The following is a 22,756-nucleotide window of genomic DNA, read 5'->3' on the forward strand; positions in this document are numbered from 1 at the left end:
GCATGTTAGACTTTTCTTATTTCAAACAAGAATAAGCTGAAAGGGAAACAAGTTGCAAAAGCAACATAATAATATCCCAGAAATGTTGTGAACTCCACCTATTCTGTGCCCCAATGTGTAACTGTGGCAATCCCTCTAGTGCCCTGAATGGCTGCTCGGGTAATGTAAACTCTGAACCATCCTTGTCAACATCTGATGTAGACACAGCACTGCTCACTCTCAACAGGTATCCCAGCAGGCCAAGTTAACCCACGAAAACGTCTCACATTCACGTAACATAAGTACGTTATTACATAAAGGACTATCGGTACGTTCAACTCAAGACAGAAACCATAATGTGAATATTACAGATGGTGTTCAGTGTGATTAGGTGAAGAAAACAGTGACAAAAATCAATGTGAAAGTTCTGTGTTTCCACCCTGGTCTACATCTTTTTGGACAACATGGATCTGTGGGATGGTCTCCTGGCACTTCTGGCTGTATACTCTGCAAGCCTTCCAGAGGTCACAGGTAGGTGTCATTTGATGACCATTGATTTGTTCTTGATACTGAAACATTTTCTGCTGATCTATACTCACTGCGAATGTCAGATAATACAACAAAAACATAAACATCAGAAGAATAACATACTCATGAAAAAATAACTTATGACAGGAACTTGAAAAATATGTCATTAGGACTACACAAATAAATGTTTTTACTTAACATGGAATTTTCTCAATTTGGAAATTTTGAACACACATGTTCAGGAATATCCAGAAACACAATGGAAACTACATACACATTCAAGAATACACAGAAACATGTTGGAAACTACACTCACACATTCATGAACATACAGAAACATGATGAAAAATACACACACACATTTAGTAATATACAGAAACATGACGGAAGCTACACACACACATTCGAGAAAATAGAGAAACATGACAGAAACTGCACACACACATTCAGGAATATAGAGAAACATGACAGAAACTATATACACACATTCGAGAATATAGAGAAACATGATGTAAACTACACACCCACATTCGGGAATGTAGAGAAACATGACAAACTACACACACACATTCAAGAATATAGAGAAACATGATGGAAACTACACACACACATTTGGGAACATACAGAAACATGATGGAAACTAAACACACACATTTATGAATATAGAGAAACATGACAGAAACTACACATACACATTCGAGAATATACAGAAACATGATGAAAACTACAGAAACATGATGGAAACAACACACATTACGGAAGAACATTCTGAAATCACACATGATTGTGACGACAGAAATATGATGGAAAATATCTCCATTACGGGAACTAAACAAATTCTGGTAACTACATACACCTTCCCGAAAATACAGAAATAAGACAAACACTAAACACAAACCATAGAAACTATATGTGAAACATGATGGAGATTACACATACATGTATTTTGAAAAAAATACCTAGTATATCTGATGGGCAATCCATAAACTGCACACATTCAGGAAAGACAATACATTCACACAGACTTCATGCATACATAATGGCATCAACACTTTCATCCCAGAACTTAAACACAGATAAAGTGAATGAGTGAGTTAGTTTAGCTTTCACTGCTTATAACAATATTCCAGCAATATCACAAGAGATGACACCAGAAATGGGCTTCACGCATTGTACCCATGTAAGGAATCGAACATGTGTATTTGGTAATGAAAAAACATGTCAACTACTGGGCTACCCCAGGTAAGAACACAGATCAGAGATACAAGACTTAAACATCATAGAAACACAACACACAATTCCTGGTGATTACACACATACTGAGGCAGGGATGACAAAACTTAAACAAAAACTTGAAAGTGACTACCAGATTGTGATGAGTGACACAAAATGGCCTTTACTGAGATCAAACCAACAACATGGTTTCAAGAGACAGATCATGAGCCCCATATTTGATCATATTTCTTAAAATCTGTTTAAGCATGAGGCCTCAGATATGACAGTCATTAAATGTTACAGGGAAATGTCAACGTAACCGTTCGAACACTGGCGTTACTGCTTCAATGTGTTGTAAGTCGGAAAACATCATTCTTATATTCAATAAGATTATTCCAACATTCTCAGTAAGAACACAAAGAATCACAGTTGATCAAATGTATGAATCATTTACTTCAGTAATATGATTCAACTCAAGACCATCAAGTGAAAGAAATTTTCACAAAGGTTTAACTTCAAGCGTTTTTAAACATAAAAATTTGATGAGATTTTCACACCAAGGAGCTATCACATGTGAGTTTATTTACAATCTGTATTGGTGGTGACGCACACACACATACAACACCCTCTAACACAATGGATACTGCAGTGCTCTAACAGCCTTCAATCAGTTTTTGTTTACAATAGCCAGCATTCAGATGAGTCTCCACATTAAAGTCGAGCTGGTATTGGGAGAGCCTTTACATTACAAGAGAGGATGTTTAAAGGAGGGAATTTTTCAGGTGATAACAGCCTTCAGAAGCTGCATGTTTGACAAATTGTGTAAGATGGGTGATGGGATACTTGCAATGAAAACAGAGATAATATTCCGTCCAAGTTGTTTTACACCTCAGTCACCATTACAACTGTGCCACTTTACTGTGAGACACACAGACCAGTGGCTGATAGAACAGGCAACAGCATAAGATGCCTGAGTACAGCAGACACGAATCAGTGGTTGACAGCATAAACAACCATCTAGGACATGTGGGCACTCTGAGACACATAAACCAGTGGTTGATATAATCAGCGACTATATATGATGGCTGGGTATAGCAGACACACAGCAGGATACAACACAGAGACAATCCAACTGATATGGTAAATCAGGAATTGGTGAATGTCTATGATCTTCATCATATTGATAATTGTGTCCATCATCACTGAAAGAAATTCAAAATAACATACTTAGATCAATAATACCTTATTCCATAACATGGGCGGTGGGGTAGCCTAGTGGTTAAAGCGTTCTCTCGTCGGGTTCGATTCCCCACATGGGTACAATGTGTGAGGCCTATTTTCTGGTGTCCCCCGCCGTGATATCGCTAGAATATTGCTAAAAGCGATGTAAAACCAAACTCAATCACTCATTCTTTATTCCATAACATTATCTAATCCTGTAAAAATCACTATATGCTTGAATTTACACTATCATATCCTATTAACGTTAACCTATCCCTAGATTATATACTAGGCACATAAAGAAACCACGCATTGTCAAAATATTATCCCAGTTGATAAGTATGATAACAATGTCAAAGGTGTATATAGATTTTAATGGAGGGATCATGAGACCAAAACAAATTTCAATTGAAAAGTCAATCACAATAATGTAACGAGTCCATGAGTGGTACTGGGATGTCACGCCAGATTCTCTCAAGTTCTGTTGCACGGTCAAGGATGCTACCTGGCGGATGAGGAAGACGGCGTAGATGTCAATCCATCTTGTCCTAAACATGCCCTATTGAGGAGAGATCCGGCGAATCTGCAGGCCAAGGCAGTAAGTCAGCGTTGTGGTGTTGCAAGAAACCCATAGCAACCCTTGCCTTATGAGGGCAGGCATTGTCCTGTTCGAATGTTAACCCAGGACCATGACATTGCAGAAAAGGAATTGCCACAGGTCGAAGAATCTCATCCCTGTAGGCCACACCAGCTAAGTTGCCCTGAACAATCACCAAAGGACTTCTTTGCTGTGCTGTTATTCCACCCCAAATCATCACACAACAAACACCAAAGCAATTCCTCTCCAAGACACATCCTGCGCATAATGTTCTCCCACATGTCTATATGCACGTTGATGTCCATCACTACGGGAAATGTTAAACTTGGACTCATCTGCAACAACAACATTTCTCCACCAAAACAAGGATCTGAGGACATGATTTCGGCACTCCATTTGGCAAGCTTGTCGATAACGTTGTGTCAGGATAGGTCGTATGGCGGGATGTTGTGGACTGATCCTATGATGACATAAACGTTGTTGAACTGTGTTGGGGTGAATACGGTGAAGTCCTGGGATGGTCCGGGCAGTCATCACTGCAGTCTGAAACCTGTGGTGAAGATCATGGATCACCCTCATCCATCTGTCCTGTCTTGGCGTTGTCTTTGAGACATTCCACAGTCCTCATCCCAATGGCCTCATGACATTGTGCAGACGTTAGCCTGGGCATGCTATGCGTTTCAATAGTCATCTAATTTCATTTGCTCTGTCTCTCTTTCCTGGAATGCACATGCATTGTGCATGTGCATGCATAATGGATACATGTCATTAATTTCTGAGTTTAAATCCTTATGTGTCGACACAAGTTTGATAAATTTTTATTTTAAATTTTTGTATGCACAGTTTCTTTATGTGCCTAGTATATTATCGTATCCTCTTAACACTACTGAATTCCTGGATTTATGATATCTTCGTAAACATAACTGTACTACTTGATTTTCGTTATCTAATCCTCTTAATATCACTGCATTATTTGATTTACGTTATCTAATTACATTAATTTTACTTTGTTCTATATGTTTGAGAAATGTACCAGTCATGAACGTCACATATCATCCTGGCCCAAAACTATGCTCACAGAAATTTAAAATTACATCATCAGATTTATGTGAAGATCACTAAAATATAATGTTCAGAGACAAGAACAATTTTAGAAGTCAATACTTATATGATAATTTACACAATTTTTCCAAAATGTAGTTCGCCAATGTGTTTGCTTTTTTAATGTGTTCCCTGAAAATATATCAATGAAATGTAATGGATATATTTTGCTTACTTTGTTTTATAATGTACATTACATCCTTAACTATACAAAGACAGAGTGTAAACATGTTAAATCTTCAGCATCCGTCATTCTTATTTTCACAGTGCCATCTTACAGCTATCTCGAAACAAACAAAATCAAGAAAGCTGCAAGGAAATTTCATAAATTACAAACTAGTGACTGTTTAGATTTGACAGTAAATACATCTAACATCTTCTTTAGTTTCATTGACAGGCAAATGAAATTTTAAGCATAGCACAGTATTACACAATGGTTTGCCTGGTTATCAGCAATGAACAATTATAAAATTGTACAAATTGCATCCACAGTCCCATACATTTCAAAATTAGCAAAGAATTATATTTTTGTATTCCCAATGTATGTTGTTTATAATGGGATAATAACATGCTGCAAAATGCATTGCATGACAGTAGTGCATGGCCACAGCAAATATTTAAATTCAGCATTTTTAGTACCACATACATAGGCTGTAAATGGTGTTTAAATGTTCCGTTATACCGAGCGCAATGCTGTCAAGCAACTACAGCAATACGTCTCTTCTATCCACAGGACCATGTTGACATAAGAATGAAAAGTGGGTAGGCTGCTCTAAAAACTCCTCTTTCTAAGGAAGAAATGATAATCAAACATTTTCAGAGCTTGTTTACACATGCTCCTCAATGTGCATAAGTCCATAACACATGAGGTAAATTCTTTGATTATGTGCTTCAACCAGCATCTGATTCTTGACAAGGAACAAATCAAAATTACAGAGTCCTCCCAGCCACTTACACAGATTAATGAAGACAGGTACACATTAAACAGTTGCTGACATGTTCTTGTTCATGGACACAAACTGCCTGGCAAGATCCCTTCAATGGCATAAAAGCGTACTTGATTCATTAAGGCGACATTTGTCTGTAGTCTGTCATGTCAGATAATCAGCCATGCACACACATGCCCGACTGCCAAGGAGTCTGCTTCAAAGGATCACATCAGGACCAGTTCAAGTCAAATATCCTTAAGCCATAATACAACAACAGTTTGTCCTTGTGGGTAATCCAGAGTGTTGTCAGCCACTGAAGGTACTGTACGCTGGCAATGTCCTCTCTTTGAAAGTGTCCAAGTTTCCCAAGATACTAGCATGACCCAAGATAAATATTTAGTTACATTCCTCTTCACATATCAGCATATACTCAAGAAAACAAACAATGGAATACACATTAACAATGCGGACTGATAAAACATTGTTTCATATCAATGTTGTGTGAGTGTCTCAAGTATTTCAAGCATTCCTCCGATGCCCATTGTGTATGGGATTCAAACTTAACTCTGTTTCCTAATATTTCCAAGGCCAGAGATACTGAATATCTTCTTTTAAGATAGGTCAAAGTGCCAAACACACATAGGGATAACAACCAAAATAACAAATAATGCCAGGAGTGTGTTTAAGATAAATGTCAGAAATGTTAAAATGAAACAGAACACAGAATAATTTGCTTACATTAAACTAAAGGTTCAAAATAAGTATTTTTCAACCAAGCACTACACAACTTAGTAAAATAGTAAAAATTACAAAAGATTGGTAATAACAATTAAGTAAGTGACAGTATTATGAAATTATGAAACAATTTGTTCATTAGGAAAGTCATTAGTGCTTTAATCTACATTTAGTGTCATTACAAGAATATCTGATGGCAATATAGATTTTGACCAAATATTGTGAAGTTCACAGAATTGTTTAACTCTCCTAAAGTAATAAAAAAATGATGGATATCAAATATATTTCATAAAAAATTAACTTCTCTGCCATAGTATTAAAGAAGATAACCCCTAAATATCTGTCCACATGAAATTTTGTACACACACAGATAAGTAAACCTTTAGCAACTGCCTCACTATGATTTCTCTATTTGTACCCCATATGCAACGGATATGCGATGACACTTCTCAAATAGAGTCAAAACAGAGAATACATTAGATATGCACATTTATAATTAAACATTGTTGATATCAGTATTAGATCACCTGTAGCATTAGAAAATAGTTGGCCAGGCATAAACACGTTCGTGCCCCTGTGTATATTGGAGGTGACCATTTCCATATGGATATTTGACTACTGAATTGTCCATATTGGACAGGCACAAACATGAGAACAGCCTTAATTACCTTGCTATATTGATCTTATATCAAATCAAATGAACTACTTTTCTAAGACAACATCATTCTGTTTGACATTGCTAAAAACTAATCTGTCTGGTCAGGCATGCTGTATATACTATATATACCATGGGAATAACTCACAGGTGATGAAATATAGTGTTCATTTTAGGCTGCATACCTGCAACATCAATTGCTATTTGTCCACCCAGCACATAAATGCACTGCTTTTTGGGGGCCTCTGATAATACAATGAATGAATAAATGTGAAAACAGGACATCAGGTTTCAATAAACAAAAGTGATACGTAATCATGTTTATGAGCCAATAACTGTTAAGTCAGCAGTGTGATCTCAATATGGAAAATGCCAAACATGTCTTCCACAACGATTTGCAATAATTACATTGCTATTTTAAAGTGATATAAATTTCTTAAATCAAACTGAAACTTTAAAATGATTAAACAATCATGTATGATTGTATGATGCAATATTTCAACCTTTTTCCAAACCTAGCAACCAATTTTTTCACTCTTAAATTCTGTAAACACTTAACCCCCAAAATCTCTCCTTAACAAGTTTGCAAGCCAAGACCACACTCCCCAAACAATATTTACCTTGAAACATACCCAATAGTGAATCACCTATAAATTCTGTCCAAAATCTTCACAATGTTTTCAGAATGTAAGGCAACACTACACAGAGTAAGAGCAGCAAACATGAGGCTGGTCCCATTACTCCTGCTGAATGTAGTTCAAGAAAATATTTGTAAATGACAAGTCTTTTTGAAGATTGTGTGTCCTTATGAAATAAATGAAAAAGAAATCTGCCACATCTGTCTGTTAAAAAATGTAAAATAGGAGTCAATTACACTTACTGATCATCATGGCAAACCTGCTAGCTTCAGGCTTGAATCATTGAAAGAAAGACAACCGGTGTAATACAAACTTCCCCACATGCATTGTGCAACATAACCCATCTGCCTTGATCATAAACAGTTTTCCAGGTTTGTCAAAATGACAGTGAAATATCAGTGACTATAGTGACTTTATTATATTTACTCATCTACTTCATCAAGCCCAAAACTTAGTGCAGCAATGCAGGAATACAGTATCGCTGCCACACATTGTTTATCACAGTTCATAAAGTCAAAACAGAAACTCAGAGTAATCAGAGAATTGTATATATTAACAGTTTAATATTTCAGGATCTATGGCATAATAAAGCTATACAAAATTCAAATAAGTGCTTCATAATGAAAGTACAAACTATTCAACATAAGGAAATTTGTGGCATTAAAAATGCAGGCTGACATGTGGATGCCAAAACACAAGGAAACAACCTGATTATCACCACAAAGTAATGTTCCCAATATACACAGGTGCATATCAGAACAGTATCAAAGTCTGGTTACTGCACATTTCAACATAGCAATTCTTATTCTAGGTGATGAATAAGGGTGTTATTCCTATGTCATAGAAATTTTCCAAAGTTGACACAGCATGAAACATCAGGCTTCACACACTGTACCCAAGCATGGAGTCAAACCCTGAACTTCAGTGTCATGAACGAAGGCTTTAACAACTTAGCTTCTTGGGGTATGATGTAAGGTGCCATATCAAACCTTCAAGGTCTTGTTGTACAGAGCAAAGTGAAAGTTGCAGTGGCTGACAGGCTAGGCAGTTGACTTTGTGTGCAGGCAATTAGGTGCCTGACTCTGACGGTGCGGGTTAAAATCCCGGATGGGACTCAACCAAAAAAGTACTAGAAGTTGTACTTTACTAAAAAAGTGAAATCCCAACAATAACATATGTTGCAGGGCAAAGTTACCACTGAAGTGGCAGCAGGAGAACATGACAATAAGTGGTGCACTTCGGCCAAATCCCTTGTTATTGTAGACAATAAAATAGGTTTAACACAAGGTGATTGTTAACGTCCATGCCTAAACACAGGCTTACAACACTCTTAGGACTAATGTTGTTTTGAACAACAGCATCCAGATCCCCATTTCAGTTGATGATGCGTACAATGGACTGTTTCTCAATCCCCAATAGTTAGGTGGAAAGAAGCATGAAATTTTGCAAAAAAGTCATTAGAAACATACATTATGTAAAGTTATGCAAAGGTGGACATTTTCAGCGTTAAGTCAGGACTGCTTGTGACAACTTGCTGCTTGACAACATGTGCAGCTGTCATGTTCTGCCAATAGTGCACCAACACCAGCATGCACGATCAACAAAACACAACAGTAAACTTCAGCCACAACCACCTACCGATCTATACCAATGTAAAGTTTATTTGGGAGTGTTATCGCATTCCGCAGGCATGCTTTCAACAGTCACATTCAAACATGGACGACAAAAACTTCCATTATGAAAGGTTATGTTTGAAAATGGTGTTTGAACACAACTTTGCCCAACAGTGAAGTCTCGTCTCAGAAAAATTTACAGGGTAATTAACCTTTTTACCTGACTCCAGATGTAGGGATAGGAGCATATGATATATGCAGAGAAGCTAAATATTCATATTGAGTTTTATCAGGAGGCTTATATCCTTCTTTTGTAGTTGTAAAGAACATGGCAGCTGGAACTCAAGCTACTGAATCCTGCTAAACTAAAACTGTCATAGGTTACATGTCCAATAATCACCTTCAAAGAGCAAGGCTTAAATGACTTACACAGGAAATTTCCAAATTATCCTATGTACAAAATTCATTATATTTATATCATTATATTACATTAATCAGATTATCTTCATTGATGTAATTTTGTAATATTTTCAATTCTCATTTCCTAGTGCTCATCAAATAGAAGAATTAGATTAAAAAAGAAGATTCAATGGGAAAAAACTCTGGATCACTGACAGGCAGTCCATCAAACAATTGATCCTTTGATTCACAACAGGAGAGGTGTAGGTGTTGCCTTCGCAACTTCTCATGTGTGCTTTTTCAAGGACATCCCATCAAAGCCTTGCATTCTAGCATCCATGAAATGTTGATTTGTTAAACTGCTAAAGAATCAAGTAACCTTGTGCTAAAATGGAAACAGCTGTTGAAGCAGAGTAAACTTAACTGAAACGTTTGATGCATAAGAATCTCACATGCAAATGTGACCCGAATTAGTTGAGAATGAGCAACTGAAGCTGGCCAATGTAACATCCCCAAGATGATGTCATGGATTAACCACTTCAAATGTGCAACATTTCTGTTGTCAGAAGCACTGTCAACAGGATATGTACCAAGCAATTCATGGACACATAGAAATCCGTGTGCCACCTCCTTAATCATGTTTTGTAGCTTAGATGGATGCACTGACAGAGTATATCTGCTCAAGCCTTTAATCGGACTTATAACCATTCATAGACCACCAGTGTGCCTCTTGACCACAGTGGTCATGACAAATGAATAAACACAAAGTATCACTGTTTTGAATATACATGTGTGTGCATTGAGCAGGAGGTCAGAGGTATAACAAAAAGAAAGGTAAAGTGAAAAACAGATCATTAACAATAAAGGTTACATATTCCATACATATTTGGCTGTTTGGAAAATGTGTGCTGATCAACAACAGAACAAATTGTTCAGCTTTTAGCAGTAACAGTGAGAATATTCAGGTGTGTAAAGGATCCAGGGTAACAGAAGGGAGAATCAGAGCATTTGATATAAACCTAAAGTGTGCTTCTCACTATATGTTAGGTCATCTCTTGTTTTCCCAGAATAACCGCATTTGAGGTTTTTGTTTTGGAGGGACAGGTTTTACTTTTTGCTAGAAAGACCTCCTCCCAGGTTTTACTTTACGTTAGTAAGACCGGTTCCCAGGTTTTACTTTTCCTAACTTTCCCCTTCGGTATTACATTATCTACCAAAACCTTGGAGGCGTCTTTTCTCCTATACATAATGATTGTCTGTGTATATGTGTCGATTTTGATTTCATAACACTCAATAATACACCATCCCGTCTTTCAGTTTATTTAGTATTTCAGCTCAATGAGTAGTGTTACAGCATTGTGTGGGGGGTTCTTCATATCTCTATGAATCTGATGCTTTATCTCTGCACATATCATGTTTCCTATGTGTATGTATCTGGCTAGCTATTCTAGAAACGTTCATAGCCCTACAAACTTCTTAAGCCCATTCTTAACACATTGGCTACAATCAAAGTTAAGAATTCTTAGGGCTACGAACATTTCGAGAATAAGGGCCCTGATGTTCAGGCTCTCCATGTGTGGCTGGTTTCATCTTTGTATATATGTCTGATGCTTTATCTGTGCATGAATCTGATGTTTTAGTTCTGCATGTGTGAGTTGTTTCAGGGATGCGTATATCTAATGTTTCAGCTCTGCAGTCATATGCATGTTATGGAACTGCCAACAACTTCCTGGAACTGAACTGTGAAGATGGGACGGCAATCAAAGTGACGGAGGTCCTGTATGGAGCTAAGCTTAAGGATGACAACTGCCCAGTCCCAACAGTCAACACAAACCATGACCCAGCCTGTTGCTACCTCACAGAAACAACCTGTGCCTTCTCTCTCCCAGGGGGTGTTGATGAAAGGACTGACCCCTACAAGGCAGTGTGTGCTGGTCTGACAACTTGCTCCATGCAGACCCAGTGGTTGGACACAACAGGACACTGCAGTGAGGACTACATGTCACATACAAACTTCATGCAACTCACTTACATCTGTCTGAAGGGTAAGTACAAAAGGCCTTGATTTTAACATCATGACAAAAGTTATCACTAACAAAACAAGACACAATCATGCACTGACACAACTTGATGATGACCCAGCCAGATGCTGAAAGCACGTTGACAATACTGGACAACAACAAAATTAGACACAGGTACTGACAAAAATGGATAAAAATGACAATCATAGGTAAAGGGGTCACAGCCATAGCTATTCGTACTGACATATTCAACACAACCAGATACTGACAAAGTTGGGACTCCAACGCATTCAGATAAACACCGATAAAACCTGACAATGTCACAACTGGGCTCCTTCACCTCATGCCATGGATCAAAATCACCATGACCAGTCTTTGGTTCAAAACAAAGGCAGCCAACTCTTCACGCACAACAGCAATACCTTTCATGTTGTCAGGGCAGAGTCACATTTTATCTTTTCAAGGAAAACAAGTCCTGTGAACAAGGTATATTTGTAACAGCTGTTACTGTTTGTGTTGCCAGGAAACACCAGTCAACCAAACAATGTAGCAGCATCGAGTAAACCAGTGAAAACAGCAGCTACAACAACAACAACAACCACAGCAACAACTACCACCACAGCAACAACAACATCCAGACCATCAAGCACACAAAAGGAAGGAAGTACCACTGCCACTAAGACACCCGACTATGAATTGTATACAGGGACATCTTCTAAACCAACTAAAGATGGAACTCCAAAGTCAGGACCAGAACATCTGACATCAGACCGACCTAACAGACCATGGTCTAGGTCTAACTTGTCAAATGCTGGGTCTCGATCATCTCCCCACATGACCCCATCCCCATCCCCTGGGAAACACGTGGAGATGGATGTGACCTTCACCACCACATCTGCATCTGTCAAGTCATCATCATCAGCATCAACATCCAGTTTTGCATGTGAGTATATGATATGACTTTATCCTCAGTGTGATACAATACAGGTAATTTTGACTTGTCCTGAAAACCATTACAGTGAGAAGGAATTTATGCAACTTTCAATAGGAAATCATTCAAACGAAATCAGTGATCACTTGTCTGCCAATCAGCTAAGGGAGGCAATTCTGGATATCAAGGATGGCCATTGGGCCTACCATTTCTCCAAACTAAAAACCTGAATTGTTATGACTATCAAAAGTGTAGATTTAAGGATGGAGTATCTTTAAAGGGGCACTGATGCGGAGCGAAAAATGTTTCTCGTCAACGGTCTAATTACGAAATCAAACTGCAAATTGGTCAGTGCCCGCTCCCTCGACCGTGACGGACAAAGGAACTGGGCTCCTGTCCATATTAGCAGAATTTCTTCGCCTTAACAATCAGGAGGCCGGATGCCCATCATATGCCATTATTTAAAAATATCCACGGTATTCCTTGTCTGATCGTACCAAAATATCCCAGCAGTGTATTTTTTTCGGATGCTTGGATGGCATATACAGTGACTGATCCAATTAGATCCTATTTAATTATGTTATGTGAACATGTGATGCCTACAGGCACGTAGCAAGCCATTTCAATCCGAAAGATTGCAAAGCTTTATATTTAGACAGATTTGAGTGTTTGTTCAGCTGTGATGGCAAATATCACACGTAAATTTGGGTAGCTTTGGCAGTTACCCTGGTTTATTATTTATGATAATAAAAACAGACGGTTGATTTATTTGAATTCGTAAACTAAAAACAATGACTTTGCCTTTGGTAGAGAAATCTGAAAATCTTCTTACGTAAAAACCTCCAACTTAGTACACCTATTTTACCAAAGTACACAGCAAATGCCTATATGTATTTCTTATATAACGAAGTTCCGTTGGTATCCTAAAAAGAGTTTTGGCCCTAAGTGTTTTCAGGCTGCATGCCACACAGAAATCATATCTTGATCCTTGCTGTAACTCGCGTTTGATGGCGTAAACCTACACGTGTTATTTGTCATCATTCTCTGGATGGTCAGTTAATGAATTTTTAACAGGTATAATTAGTAGTAACACCACCCAGGTTACTCAACAAAGGTTCCCATTTGGCATTTCTCCTGTCTGGAGTAAATACTCAACATTATAAATTAAGGTCTGTAGTGGCAAATGTATTGTATGTTATGTAATATCTGCATGTAAGTGATGCAAGAGGGTTTATCAGCTGAGTTACAAAAACAAACATCGATCAAAGGATTAACTGATAACACACTGATTGATTAATTACTTTTATCTTCTACAGCGGATTTGTCAAAAGACAGTGCGTGTAGATGTACTAATCTGTACTGACTACATCCTGTCGTAAAGTGCGAGTGTAAAAACAACATCCTCCCTTCAAAGAATTAACCACCCTTGCGTTGATTGATTGATTGCTCATTATTGGTTAACTAAATTACTTAGAATGGCGGACATCATACAATTAGTTGCCAGGTATGCTATCTTGGGTGACCAATAAGAGGTTTATTAGGTTTTCACCAATGTGAAAGACGTGAAACGATGTGTTACTTTTTCGAAAATTAGACTGTTGTAAGACACGACACAGAGCAGGGTTATTTACCAGCTGCAGATGAATGGAATATCGTTCTTTTATGTGGATATTGATGGATACATTCCTGAACAAGGTAGTAGCCTGACATTGTTGCTATGAAATTAGTCTGTTTTACATTCATTTGTTGCATTTTGTTTGAATTTATTTGTTGTAGCATTCAGCAGAATCTATATGACAGAAAACACACACTAGATCGCTTATGTGTGTGAAATAGGATCCACATTGGCAATCTATACAATGTATAAATGTTGCTGTCATCTTAGAAATTTACTATGATTATAAGCAGACCGTTAATTTTCAAAATCATACAGATATGACAATAAACTAATTAGGGTTATGAGACAAAATACAGAGACGAACATTGGCTTCGTTATTTTTCCGTCCTAATAGGTTTTTTTTACCATTTCTACCATTGCCAGATGATTAACCTTCAAAGTGTTTCATTTGTTTTCATAATACATTTGTAATGAAGTAAAATGACTTCACCTAAGTTGATCTGTCTATAATTAAACTATCAATTGCGCTTACGGACTGCGCAGCAGAAGTCACGAACCAGTCACGAATCCTGGGATATCATCCGGGTACTCACGGGAGAAAAACAATAACAAAAGTTTACACCAGTCCACGGATATTGCTCCGCATCAGTGCCCCTTTAAGCATAATAAGATCACATCCAGAAGCTAGTTACTTACATAGTTTTTCTGTTTATTAATTTTCGCCACTGTCATCAGAGTTCTAGCTATATTACTTTACAACAAAAAACAATGTCACAAGAACATTGTCACATCAGGAAACATTCAGTTGATTTCCTGATTACAAAGCACACTGAACTGAGTGACCTGAGAAAAATTCAGCTGGTCACACCTGATGTCACAATGACTCGACATATCACCACATTACTTCCTGATATGATTAGATCTCAATATAATTATGAATACTTCTTGGAAATAAATAACTTGAAGGAAAGAGAACACATAATAGAAAAAGGGAGTGTCACATGTTGCTTTCATAGGTGAAGTTACACATCCACATTGTAGCAATACATATCACGAACACACCATCTTCACACATCACTGACACACATCACACACATACACATCATGCACGATCAACAACAATACGCATCATCCACACAACACATACATCATTAACACACATACACACATAAACATCGCCAACACACAACATCAACACATGTTGCATCAAGACACACACATACATCACATACATCCCACAGTTTCTTAACATGGACTCAATTGGACTGGCATGAAGTGATACTAAAGAAATGTGACAATGAACAAATAGTGAGTGAGTTTAGTTTTACGCCACACTCAGCAATTTCCATGGCAGCAGTCAGTAAATAATCAAGTCTGGACAAGACAATCCAGTGATCAGCAGCATGAGCATCGATCTGCGCAATTGGGAACTGATGACATGTGCCAACCAAGTCAGCAAGCCTGACCACCAGATACCGTTGGTCTTACAACAAGCATAGTTGCCTCTTATGGCAAGTGGCATGCATGGGTTGCTGAAGACCTATTCTACCCCAGACCTTCATGGGTCATATGAACAAATAACACTTCTTTCTTACCCATGTAGCCGCAATAATGTATACTCATGGGAACAAATATAGGAACACATGAAAGTACAAGTGTTCCTTGCTTTTTTGTCAAAGTTTCACCCACAGTGCATACATACATTGTGAAAACAACTGACAAAAAATGAAGGAACACTTGTACTTTCATGTGTTCCCTTATTTGTTAACATTAGTATATAATCTTGATATGCTTCAAAATGTGTGCTACATCCCCTGGGAGACGTGAAAGGTTGGCAGTTGTTCCAGTTGACTAGACCCCAAACAACATAACCATTATGAGTAAGCATTACTACATTATTTATTTATCAACTAAATTTGTGAAAATACAGCTTTGTGTCAGGCGAGTGCATATATAAACATGCTGCACTACTATATTCCCAAAGTTAATAAAGGTGAGAGACACTGCAATTAGGGAGACACTGCTGAGTCAAGACAAGAGTGATTAGAAGATGACAGATCCCCCCTGGCCCACACATATTTGAATGGACAGTTACTTAATGATTTTTTAGACTAAGTTTGAATCATTTCCCTGGAAATCATGAAAAATATAAATGTCATATATATATTACAGCAAGAGGCACCACTTCAAGATCTCATATATCTGCCAAGATCTCTTGAAAGATATGAAATGGCTTTTGAGTTGTGCTCCAGAAAAAAAATCCATCCATCCATTTTGAGACTAAGTCTGAATTGTTTCCATGCAAACTGGGATAAGTAAAACTTCCAAACATTGTAAATAGCAAAAGCACCACTTTGTGGTCTGCCTCAAACATCTGCCAAGTTTTGCTGAATGATCTCAAATAGGTTTTGAGTTGTGTTTCAGAAACAAGTCCCATTCTTCCATTTTGAGACTAAGTTCGAATTGTTTCCATGAAAACCGAGAAAATCATAAATCACAAAAACCTGTAAGTAGCACAGACACCTTAGGTTCTGACTGATATATCTACCAAGTTTTGCAGAAAAACATTGAACGGTTTTTGAGTTCTGCTCCAAAAACAAAGCCCATGCCTCCATTTTGAGACTAAGTTTGAATCGTTTCCATGGAAACCAAGAAAATAATTAATCACAAAAAGCAGTAAATAGCAAAAGGCACCACTTTGGGGTCTGTCACACATATCTACCAAGTTTTGCAGAACGATATTAAGAAGTTTTTGAGTTGTGCTCCGGAAACGAAACACACATCTCACTTTTGAGTCTTAGTCCAAACGTTTCCATGAAAACTGAGAAAATAGTAAATCACAAAATCCTGTAAATAGCAAAAGGCACCAATTTAGGTTTTGACTAATGTATCTACCAAACTTGGTCTAGAAATATTGAACAAGTTTTCGTGTTCTGCTCCGGAAACGAACACACCCCACCAATTGGCCTAAGACCAAAACGTTCCAAGGAAAAACAAAATAAACAAAAAGAAAAAGCCAAAAAATTGTAAATAGCAAAAGGCACAACCATAGGTTCAGATTACTGTATCTTTCAATTTTGGTCTAAAAATAATAAAAGTAAGTAAAAAAATGAATAAAAGGAATAAAAATGTTCAACATAATCCCAGTCAAGGAAGAACTTTCTCTACATTCACAGGGAATATTTGGGAAAGGTGTAATGAATATCATGTATATTCTCAAAAGCCTAAAAGGTTTACCAGCATTGTTGCAATTGCAGAAAAGAACTAAGTTTAGAATTGTCTAAACGTTCCATTTTTCATTTGTAATCTACTAACTCAAATTATATGCTCACGGAAAAAACTCATTTCTCAATTTCTATGTGGTCTTTGTTACTTGAGATGATGACCATACTTCAACGGTTAAATGAAACTGAAAGCTAATGACAGGTGCAGTTTCAAAAGAAAATAATACAAGGAATGCTGGAGCACTCATCAATGATATACCATGCCATTCTTGCAACATTTTGGGACAAAGCATATTTTGGCATATAGGAAACAACAATCCACAAATCACATATTCCAGTATGCTGATTTGTTACTTTATGCATAGAAACTAGAATATTTTTCTCTGATTAATATGGTCAAAACAAGGTAATATGTCAATATGTTTAACTTACATTTTGGGTAATTTGATGGTCTGATGTCAGTAAGTAAAACCAATGCTATTTCTCTTGGCATAATGGAGACCATTGTGCCTGCCTTTTTTTCATTGGTTGGTTTGGTGTTTTAACACCAGAAAAAGCAATTTTCTAGATATGACGACAGTATGCAAATAAGTGAGACCAAACAATCCAGTGATCAAAAGCTTGAGCATCTATCAACACAACTGGGATATGATTATATGTGCCAACCAAGTCAGTAAGCCTGATGACCCAATCCCATGAGTCACCTTTTACGACAAGCATGGGTTGTTGAAGACCATTTCTAACCTGTGCCTCCATTGGTCTGTTGTTTTTTTCATATTTAAACCCTATGTAAAATGCATTATCACTCTGACAAAATGCCCTTTACCAAACTGAATGTCAAGGAGGATGACTTCAAGTTTCCAAATAAAATCTTTGAAATAGTGGGTGAGTGAGTGAGTTTAGTTTTACGCCACACTCAGCAATATTCCATCTATATGGTGGCGGTCTGCAAATAATCGAGTCTGGACAAGACAATCCAGTGACAAACAACATGAGCATCGATCAGCGCAATTGGAAACCGATGACATGTGTAAACAAAGTCAGCAAGTCTGACCACCCGATCCTGTTAGTCGCCTCTCACGAAAATCTTTGAAATATGTTGAGCAATATTCTTGTGGCTCTAACCTTTGGTGTCCTTCTGCATTAAAGCTTAATCAAGAAATGTTCTTTCCATGCTATTCTTCAGCTGAACCACTGACTTGCATGTTTTGTTTTGTGTTTGTGACACAAATTTCACTGGCTAAGAAGCAGATACAATAATTTCATATAGCATTTCTTATGAACATGGAATGGCCTTTCTCATTTCTGCTTTGTATACATATACCACCATGTACATGTCACCATGTACCTGCTGAATCTTCAACATGAAGCCTCGGAAGTGAAGTCCTATACCATAAGATGTATATTGTAGTTCTCTTTGTGTTAATGTGTGTCATCCTGTTCCAGTCACCACAGGAATGATGGGAGGGATGACTGCAGCCATTGTTGGACTAATGCTGACCATCTTTGGTTTCATCTTTTACTGGGGCAGGTATGTATCACCACTATATTCTCTTCACAGCCAAAAAATAACTCTTTGAGGACAGGAGTAACAAGGGAGATTTGGATAGAGGGCTAGGATATATCTGGAGGCCTGGGACTCATATTCTGAGACTCAATTCTAATGTCACTCCTCCTTAGGAAAGCATTTTTGGGAGACCCCAAGAGAAACACTTCTCTGAGATGTAAATCCTGTTCAAAAGTGTCTACCCAGAGAAAGTGTTGAATTTGTTTATTCAACATAAAAGCAGGTTTTGATTTTATATTAACTCAGAGGATCACACTTCCCCAGACTGTTTGGCCTTGATATTTACTAAAGTTTCAACAGTTGCCTTGAACAGCTTTCCATTTACAATGGATTTTCAAATTAAGCTACAGTACAAGCAGTGTCATGTAGACATTCAACCTGAAGAAGAACAAACTGATACAGCTGCATGGGTTACATTTATCCATTCACATCTCCTTGCAGGAGGAGAAGGAAGTTGTCTACCACCAAAGCCAACAACAGCAGCACTGTATGGGACTTCCTCCTGGCTCACACGGTTGCTGCCCGCACATTCCGGCGTGGCTACGACAACTTCAGCAACAACCGAGAGTCTGTTAGCTCAGAGACAGATGCAACAACTGGCAAAACAACATGGTTGCCCAACATCCGTGTAGAACCAAGCCCAGACACACAATCCGTGACATCAGATGACAACTGCAGCATTGTGAACATCAACACCCTTGGCACAATTAGCAGCACACACAACCGCTCTGAGGCATAGACATCCAGCGACTGATAGTTCATGTGGGCAGACGATCTATCAATAATGTGGAGTCCTCTCCACAAACACTATCAGTGCTAGATAAAGGATTGTCTTGTACTTAACATGATCTTTTTTCACACTTTAAACAAACAACAAATTATGTGATAAGGAATAATTGTTGACAAACCTGACAGTGGTATATGTGAATTTGTCCTTTTGACTTTACCTCACTTGTTGCACCAAATGCAACTGTGAGGAGCCCCTGCCTTCAAGGACAGAGGAGACAGAGTTGTACAGCTAGTGCATTATATCTTCTACATTGCTGAGTACGCTGAACACATCTGCCTCCACATTTTATTTCAATGGCATGACTCAAAATAGACATTTATGCACATACAAATGATATCAACACACATTTAAACAATAACTACAAACAAACATTTATATGATTTCCATTTTCTTCCTCCTTTACATGGTGTACAAATATTTTCATGAACTACATATTCAAGGAATACAATGCAAAAGAGGGAACTCTCAACTGAAAACTGAAAACTGAATCACTGATGGCTGTCACTTTCCATACTGATCAACAGGAACTGTCTAAATGGGCATCGGTATCACCCTATTTGTATATATTTTCAGTAGTATTTTTACCTGTACATATTGTTAACATTGGGAGACCAAGTCTCATGTTGGTATTGACTGTAAATACATCTGTCCAACAGATTGCTTTGTGCATACAACTTATGAAAAGGTCATGGTTACAGGAAAGCCTGCTACACAGCAACATAGAAAACTTCATTCACGGCCTAATATGTAATCATAAAATCCAGTGTCATGTCAGACTCGATGAAGTGAAGAAATGTTCTCCTTCACATGAAATGGCAAAATCTTTTATTTCAGAACTTGTTAACATTCAACATCTATCATATATCATCAGAGACTGTCAACACTGGCAGTAACCCATCAAAAGTTATGCAAAATTCAGTTTAGAACTATTGACTGAAGTAAGTGGCTATATTCACACTAGTGAGTCTATACTTTTGATGGGAAGTATATTTAAGACCACTGAATGCAAACCACAATCAGGAATATGTTGATGTGAGTCAACGGATCATATTCAACAGAACATGGAATTAAAACCCACACCCAGTGCATCATTCTTGCACAGCTATTGCACTGGAATTTGCAATGACTTCCTGCTATACCTTCCTCTGTTTTTGAAATGTGAATTACTAGCTGACAAAATTTTGCATGGGCTATGACATGTATGTGGTGATACTGAACTATATTGGCATGCATCAGCCTCATCACAAGCTCATTATGGAATAAACATGTTAATGCTAACATATTTCGGTTCTTATCTTTTAACATCACGTTTCTTATGCTTTGTGCATAGGGTAATGAACATGAGATTGATTGATCTTGGTGTATGGCACCTAGTATTACATTTGAATCAGTGTGTGTCTGGTAAATGTGAATGGACTGCCAAGTGTCTCAACACCAACCATTTTGGTCAAACTTAATCAAACGCATTGAGCTAACAAACCCTAGGATGCAATTTATGCTAATCAGAAGCATTTGGAGTATATGAATATATGTGTCAATCCCAGGTGACAGGCCACTGATTCGCAGTATGAGATCATATTACTCTATTGCTTACACCATTGGCATGGTACCTGCAACAGAAAAAAATTAAAAAATTATTTGATTTTAAGTAGAGTCAGCATCAGCATCAGCATCAAAATTTCTTGAATATTTACTCACATCCTATAAGAAAATATATTAAAATATACTTGAAAGTAAGCAAAATATCACATGTAACAAAGGAACGGTACATCCATGATTGAAGGGAGGGAATACAAGGTGGTCTGGGTCTGTTTAGAAAAAAAAAAACTTGTTCAGAATATTAATCGGCCTGGAACCCTTTCCATGTCAAAGTGGACAAGGAAGTGTTACTGAAAGATTGTACCATCAATCCCTTTGGTACCTTGTCCATTACAACAGGCACAATTATCAATCTCAACTCCTTGGGGTTCAAGCATCTCTTGCAACCACTAGGCTGGAAGGACTGGGGCACATAGTTACAGCACTTTGTCCAAGTAGACAGCACATTGCTGTACCTGCAACTAGCTGCCTGCAGGTGTTCATGTGGCCACCATCTGGTCATGTACCAATAGATTTGTGGGTTCTTTTGAAGTGCACAGGTCGTGTACTGCACACTACGGGGTGTGACAACACAGAGTCTGCACACAAAGTTGCCTCCAAGGTTTTCATGCCCGATCAGTGGGCTTGATCCCATCACCACAAGCCCACTGGATCACTAGTCTGGCGCCTTAGCCAGGTAAACTGGTGAAGTGCCCATAAAAAAGAAAAACTTTTTAAGTACCATTTCCTCACTCTTGTTCTCATGGCATAAAACCTAAAGTGAGGTGCAAACAACACCCCCATGCACAACCCTTGTTCTACTACTAAAACCAATGCAGTACTTGGGTACCAGAAGTCATAGAGTACAGTCAGTCAACTCTTGATATCCATTCAACGGGTAGATGAATAAGAATCAGTTGCGAACTAACAATAATCTTCACCTTATTCTATCTTTGCAAAAACAGTTCAAAGAGTCATTTCCACTGTACACAGACATTTATAAGTATTGGTCTAAGTTGGAAACTAACCTCATCAATAAGTAACAAATAAGTAACAAGATACCTCTACATATGGTATCAATGGCAGTGTTGTGCATGCTTTAGTAACATTGCTAAAACAACTTTCAGCGGCTTCTGAAATACAGCCATACAATTCATTCATTACAGCGACTTCACAGAAAGATGACCTTCTGTCTACACAAGTGACTAACTCTTCACCAAGTTCACACTGTGAAATCAGTCTCTGTTGTATTATGATGGTATGTAAAACAAAGATAAAACAACAAATAATCTAATTCACTATTGAACATTCATTATCTGCTGTGTTTAACACTCCGTTACTATTTGCCTGTCACAGGAGGTGACTAACAGGATTGGGTGGTCAGGATCGCTGACTTGGTTGACACGTCATCAGTTC

General features: G+C 37.8%; 1 protein-coding gene across 1 annotated transcript; it reads left to right on the forward strand.

The window, feature by feature from the left end:
- The first annotated feature begins 443 nt into the window (after nucleotides 1-443).
- Nucleotides 444-21,037, forward strand: LOC137287981 (uncharacterized). Its single transcript, XM_067820346.1, has 5 exons — nucleotides 444-510; nucleotides 11,300-11,656; nucleotides 12,156-12,575; nucleotides 18,852-18,936; nucleotides 19,414-21,037. The coding sequence occupies exons 1-5, from the start codon at nucleotides 444-446 to the stop codon at nucleotides 19,709-19,711; spliced, it is 1,227 nt and encodes a 408-aa protein (XP_067676447.1). The 3' UTR covers nucleotides 19,712-21,037.
- The last annotated feature ends 1,719 nt before the right edge of the window (nucleotides 21,038-22,756 follow it).

Source organism: Haliotis asinina, chromosome 6 (genome assembly GCF_037392515.1).
Source record: "Haliotis asinina isolate JCU_RB_2024 chromosome 6, JCU_Hal_asi_v2, whole genome shotgun sequence".
Classification (NCBI taxonomy): Eukaryota; Metazoa; Mollusca; class Gastropoda; order Lepetellida; family Haliotidae; genus Haliotis; species Haliotis asinina.